Source organism: Microtus ochrogaster, unplaced genomic scaffold, assembly GCF_000317375.1.
Source record: "Microtus ochrogaster isolate Prairie Vole_2 unplaced genomic scaffold, MicOch1.0 UNK1, whole genome shotgun sequence".
Taxonomy (NCBI): domain Eukaryota; kingdom Metazoa; phylum Chordata; class Mammalia; order Rodentia; family Cricetidae; genus Microtus; species Microtus ochrogaster.
This window is the reverse complement of record NW_004949099.1, coordinates 37992291-37998392: the sequence shown is the minus strand read 5'-3', so window position 1 is coordinate 37998392 and position 6102 is coordinate 37992291. Positions and strand designations below refer to the sequence as shown.

General features: G+C 45.1%; 1 protein-coding gene across 7 annotated transcripts in view; it reads right to left on the bottom strand.

Moving 5' to 3' along the window:
* The window catches only part of Chd4 (chromodomain helicase DNA binding protein 4), a 36782-nt gene that overhangs the window by 24608 nt on the left and 6072 nt on the right, over nucleotides 1–6102 (bottom strand). For 6 of the 7 annotated variants that reach the window (XM_013352994.2, XM_026788056.1, XM_026788058.1 and 3 more), the window contains exons 6-14: nucleotides 5685–5926; nucleotides 5351–5478; nucleotides 5013–5148; nucleotides 4697–4875; nucleotides 4262–4501; nucleotides 1578–1781; nucleotides 1254–1459; nucleotides 811–942; nucleotides 637–733 (exon numbers count right to left, since the gene is read on the bottom strand). In XM_013352994.2, coding sequence (XP_013208448.1) covers nucleotides 637–733; nucleotides 811–942; nucleotides 1254–1459; nucleotides 1578–1781; nucleotides 4262–4501; nucleotides 4697–4875; nucleotides 5013–5148; nucleotides 5351–5478; nucleotides 5685–5926 — 1564 coding nt within the window. The remainder of the gene's footprint in view (nucleotides 1–636; nucleotides 734–810; nucleotides 943–1253; nucleotides 1460–1577; nucleotides 1782–4261; nucleotides 4502–4696; nucleotides 4876–5012; nucleotides 5149–5350; nucleotides 5479–5684; nucleotides 5927–6102) is intronic. The other variant, XM_026788060.1, reaches the window with a different exon arrangement.

Sequence of the window (6102 nt, the reverse complement as noted above, 5' to 3'; positions counted from 1 at the left end):
AAAAAAAAAAAAAAAAAAAAAGACTGAGTTCAATATGAAAAGCAGGGCTGGAGATATGGTGAGCAGTTAAAAGCACTGGTTGCTCCTCCAGGACCCGGGTTCAATTCCCAGCACCCACATGGCAGCTCACAACTGTAATTCCAAGATCTGACACCCTCACACAGACTTACATGCAGGCCAAACACCAATACTATTAAAAGAATAAATTACTAAAAAATACTAGTATCAAAAACTCACTACCCATACACTAATTCCATTAGATCTGCCAGATAAGTAGGTGTAATGGCTGTACACATCAGCAATCAAAGAACTTGGAAGGTGGAAACAGGAAGATCAGGAGTTCAAGGCCAGCCTCAGCTATAAGAGACCCTGCCTTTCTCAAATAAATAAACCCTTGTGTATAAGATCACTCCCTAGATAATATTTGCCCTCACACACAAGATCCCTTTTGTGGGTTTTTTTTTCTGATGGTGAAGAAAGAAATCCCAGCGTATTCTGGTTTATAGAGCTGTGCAGAGGCAGGATATGAAGCCTCTAGAACACCAGAGCTAGAGCCATCTGCAGACCATGAGACTATAGCTGGCAAGACTTCTGCCACCCAACAAATGATGCCCTTCCTCTTCCACCCCAACTCACATCAACAGTTGGAGTCTCCGGAGGCCTCTCCAGTTTCCGAAGCTTTACCTTCTTGAGCTTCTTTCCCGGCCGTCCTTCCTCACCCCTCATTAACTCCCTGGGAATGAGAACATACCACAGCTGCCTAGGGGTCCTTGAAGGAGAGGAGCTCTACTCTTCTCTCTAATCACCTACCTGTGATTCCAGTAGCTCTGCTTGAACAGGTCATAGTCCTGTATCTCCACATCCTCACTCTCCCAAGATGCCTGGTCATAGGGTAAGTCTCGCCATTTGATTAAGTAATGAACATGGCCCTTCTTGTCCACACTACAAGGTCAATAAAGAAAAACTCCTCAGAGCCAGAAAGCAACTTTCCTCACCTCTTCAGTCAGCTCTTAAAACACTGGCAAAATCATTCTAAATGTGTAGAATCTACAGGTCCTCGGAGCCTCAATGATATCTGTCTTTGTACCACTAATCTCTAATTTATACTCTCCCTATAGGCCAAATTCCAGGACTCAGTCACTGAATTATAGAATGTCTCCTGAGCTTAAGTCAGAGGCAATGTCCACTCTTAACCCCTTTAGTAAGAGCCACTCCTCCATGGGCACACTACCTCCGTGGAGCCAAAGTAGTACCTGTGGTTGAGGATTCGGTGGATCATCATCCATTCTGGTTTTATTCCATAGCGATAGAAGCGCTCTTCCATCTCTGCAAACTTAGGGTCCTTGTTCTTTCGCTTTCGGCTCTTTTCTTCATCTCCACCAAAGTCCCCAGAAGGTGGCTCATCCATATCATTCTTCCGCTGATAGTTTCGGAACATCACCTGACAGTGCAGCTCCAGCTGGGAGCAGAAAGAGAAAGTAAACCATCCTGCATCTCTATCTAGTCTCCTATTAAAAGGCTGTTTTCTCACTACTTCTGCAGTGTCACCCCACATGGACAGCCTGTCCCAGGCTTACCTGCAGTTCTGATACCCAGGAACAGTGCCAATAAGACATGCCTTGCCATTTCACAAAGAACTGCCTCTCTGGCCGCCCCTCCAAAGGTTTGGGAGAGGGAGTATTAGGATCAGCATCTGGAGGCCGAGGCACTGGAGTGGGAGATGGTGGCTGGCCCCACTTCCAAATTAGGATCTTCTGCACTTTGCCCTTAAGAGCTGGACACTGAAAAAGAGACCATTTTATCTCACTTTAAAACCACAGAGAGATATATGAAATTCCCCAAGAATTAATAAACATTAATGTTTATGGGTGGATGGGTAAGAGCACTTGCTGCACAAGCCATGAGAACATGAGTTCAAATGGCCAGCATTTGGAGAGATTATACTTGCTGGTCTTCCAGAGGAACCAGATTTGATTCCCAGCATTCACATGTGGCTAACAATCACTTGTAACTTCAGTTCCAGGGGATCTGACGCCCTCTTCTGTCACATGACATACACACACACACACACACACACACACACACACACACAGCAAAACGCCCATCATAAACAAGTCACCAGCACCCACATCGAAAGCCATACATAGTCATGCACTCCAGTACCAGGGGAACAGAGACAGAAGGATCCCAGGAGCTTGGTGGCTGCCAGCTAGGTTTACCAAGATTCTTTTCAAAGGAATAAGTGGAATAATAGAGTAGAACACTACAGCTCTCCTGACCAGCAGAGGCCTGGATCCCTACACACACACACACACACACACACACACACACACACACACACACACACACACACACTGACTTTTTTTTTCTTTTCAGATAATTCTTAACTGTAGAGCCCTAGCTGGCCTCAAAATCAATATATAGACCAGACTGACCTTAAACTCAAGAGTTCTGACTAAAAAAAAAAAAAAAAAAAGCCAAAAAGAGTTCTGACTGTCTCTGCTACAATTAAAAGACTGTACCATTACACCCAGAAAATAAAAATTAAAAACTATAGGAAGTCTGGTGACCTAAGTCCTTTATACCAGCACTGGGAAGGCAGAGGTAGGTAGATCTCTGTTCATTGAAGATTAGTCTATCTGTTTTACAGTGGGCTTCAGGTCAGCCATGGCTATAAAGTGGGACCCTAACCAAAAAACTTTCTAAATAATTAAAAACAATCCCAGCACTCGGGAGGCAGAGGCAGGTGGATCTCTGTGAGTTCGAGACCAGCCTGGTCTACAGAGCTAGATCCAGGACAGGCTCCAAAGCCACAGAGAAACCCTGTCTCGAAAAACAAAACAAAACAAAACAAAAAAAAATTAAAAACAAATTAGCAGTCAATCCCACAACTTTAATCTTGTCAATAAGTCATTAAGACCTCATGTCAAATAAACTCTAAACCCATGACCCTCCATAGGTAAAAAAGTCTAGAATTTTCTCTCCCTTTCTGGATATCACAGAGCCTTAAAAATAAACAAACAAACAAGCAAATAAATAATAAAAAGCCAAGGGCCTGGTGGTGACAGCTTATGCCTTTAACCCTAGCACTTGAGGGGAAGAGGCAGGCCAATTTTTAAATTCAAGGCCAGCCTGGTTTACAGAATGAGTTCCAGGATAGCCAGGGCTGTTACAAAGAGAAACCTTGTCTCAAAAAAACAAAAACAGGGGCTGGAGAGATGGCTCAGTGGTTAAGAGCATTGCCTGCTCTTCCAAAGGTTCTGAGTTCAATTCCCAGCATCCACATGGTGGCTCACAACCATCTGTAATGGGGTCTGGTGCCCTCTTCTGGCCTGCAGGCATACATTCAGACAGAATATTGTATACATAATAAATAAATAAATATTTAAAAAACAAAAAACAAACAAAAACAAAAAAACCCAAAACCAACCAAACAAAAAAAAGGCCAAGAAACCATACTTTAAACAATAACCCAGAATAGCTGGGCAGAGAAAAGTCACAGAACTAGAGTCAAGCAATTCTCCATCTTAAGCAACCTAAATGCAGTAAATGGGCTCTAGAAAAGTCTATGTCATCAAGAATTGAGACATTAGGACTGAAATGAAGCTAGGCATAGTAATCTGAGCTTTACTCCTGATACTCAGGAAGATGAGGTAGGACAGTATGAGTTCAAGGCCAGCTTGGGATACATAATGAGGTCCTTGTCTCAAAAATAAAAGTTTAACGTAGCACTTGTGTACCAGAGCCAAGTTATGGGGCCAAACTAGGCTCTCATCAACAGAAGAATGAAGAAAATGTAGCATCATTTATACAATGCCATTCTTTAAGCTATAAAGAATAAAGTTATGTCATTTACAGGAAAATGGGTAAAAATGGCAATCATATAGTCAAATTAAGTCAGTCTTAGAAAAACAAGTTTTCGCTGGGAGGTGGTGGTGCACGCCTTTAATCCCAGCACTCGGGAGGCAGAGGCAGGCGGATCTCTGTGAGTTCGAGACCAGCCTGGTCTGCAAGAGCTAGTTCCAAGACAGGCTCCAAAATGAGAGAGAAACCCTGTCTTGAAAAACCAAAAGAAAAAAAAGAAAAACAAGTTTTCTCTAATCTTTGAGTCCTAAACTTAGAGGTACATAAAATCCTGTATGTACAGAGGACACAACAGTAGACACAATCCTATTAAAGAGGAACAAAGGACTACAGAGAGCAAACCCTTGTGAGATATATGATACTGCTCCCACATCCCACCTTCACTGAAGTCACTTACAGTACAACGGGGACAGAGCCATTCGCCATTTGGGATCTCTGGCAGTGGGGGGTTCAGGCAGTGGATATGGTAGGAAGAAGGGCAGGTGTCACAGCATAGCAGCTCCCCGCCATCTTTGCAGACTCGACAGAACTCCATATGGTGGTCATCTTCCTCTTCTGGGTCTCCTCCAACTTCCTCAAGAATCTCCTCACCCTCAGAATTGTCCTCTTTAGCTTCCCATTGGATGCCCTCCTTCTCCTGCAATAAAAAACCAGAGATCAGATTATTACCACCCCCACCCCCTCCCCAAGCCAGAACCTACTCCATTGTTCCTTTAGATGTTTCCCAAAGGCAAGGGCATTGCCATTTCTATTTCTACTTAGGCTTAAAGAAGCTTATCACCCCACCCTTCTCCTTAGGGGTACCCAGGGACCACAGCAGCCAGGTACTCACACAATGTGGGCAGCTCCACTTGCCCTCGGGGGCCTTCTCCATGTCTGGGTCCAGGCACACCATATGGTAGGCTCGGGGGCAGGTATCACACAGGATGATCTCACCACCTTGCTGGCACACCTCGCAATAGTCCTGGTGGTCTGTCTCATAACCATCCACAGCAGTCACCTCCTCCTCGCCTGGGCAAGGAAGAGGGAAAGCCCAATTATTAGAACAAAACCACCTCCCCCCAACCCTGATCTCCTAAGGGAGATTCTTCCATGGCCATTCATTCCCACCTTGTCCCATCACACATAAGTACAGAAAAGAAACACACCTTTCTTTTTCTTTTTAGTGGTCCGGAGTTTCTTGCGGCTCCGACTACTGCGGCTGGTAGAACCATCCGAAACAGAGTAGCTATTGATGCTGGCATCATCGAAGTCAGATTCCACATCTAAATCATCATCCTCACTCTGAAAAAAATGAGAAAAGAATAAAGTTAAAAGTCCAAGCCCAGGAAAGAATGGAAAGAACCCCAGCAAGAACTGTACAGAAGGAGCCTAGTCACACCTGTCTAAGGCAGTAAACCCCCCATTCTTACGTACCAGACAGAAAGCAACATCCTTTCCACCACACAACTCCCTCCTTCCCCAGTGGGATGAATCAGGTGCTCACCGAAGATCTCTTACGCTTGGAGCCGAAACCTCCCAACTTGATTTTCAGAGGAGCTACCTTCTTGGGTTTAGGCTTCTTGGCATCAGGCACTCGAGGGCTGCCTTTGGGCTTCCTCCGAGCGTTAGGACCTACAGTCAAGATACAGCCAAATGTGCATCGTAAGGCAAGTGATGGGAGAACAAAGTCTTCACCTAAGCTTGCTCTACTCTACCTTATCTTCTAATCTGAGGCTTACTCCTGCCTCTTGCCGCCTACCTTAGGGGCAATACAGCATTCCTATGCTGTCTTTTGTTTCCCAAGCCCACCCTGGACTCTTCATTAAATTCCTTTTCACCTTTGCCCTCCTTGGTCTTGGCCTTGCGAATAGGCACCTCCACAGGCGGAGGGGGAGGTGCAACTTCAGTAGCCGTCACCATGCTTTCCACCACAGCCACAGCTGCTGCAGCTGCAGCAGCCACTGAAGCTCCAGAGCTGCCTTTGAAGGGGTTGTTGGTACTGAACTCCCTCCACTTTGCACCCAAGACCATCATCATCTTGGAGACAGCAATCTTGGGATTTTTAGCAGCAATTAGGGGTCTGGTAAAGAAATGAACAAGAATAAGATGGACAAGAGTAAGAAAGATGGCCATGTATAAAAATAAAAGAGAAAAGGAAACAAAAAGAGCCAGGCGGTGGTGGCGCACGCCTTTAATCCCAGCACTCGGGAGGCAGAGGCAGGCGGATCTCTGTGAGTTCGAGACCAGCCTGGTCTA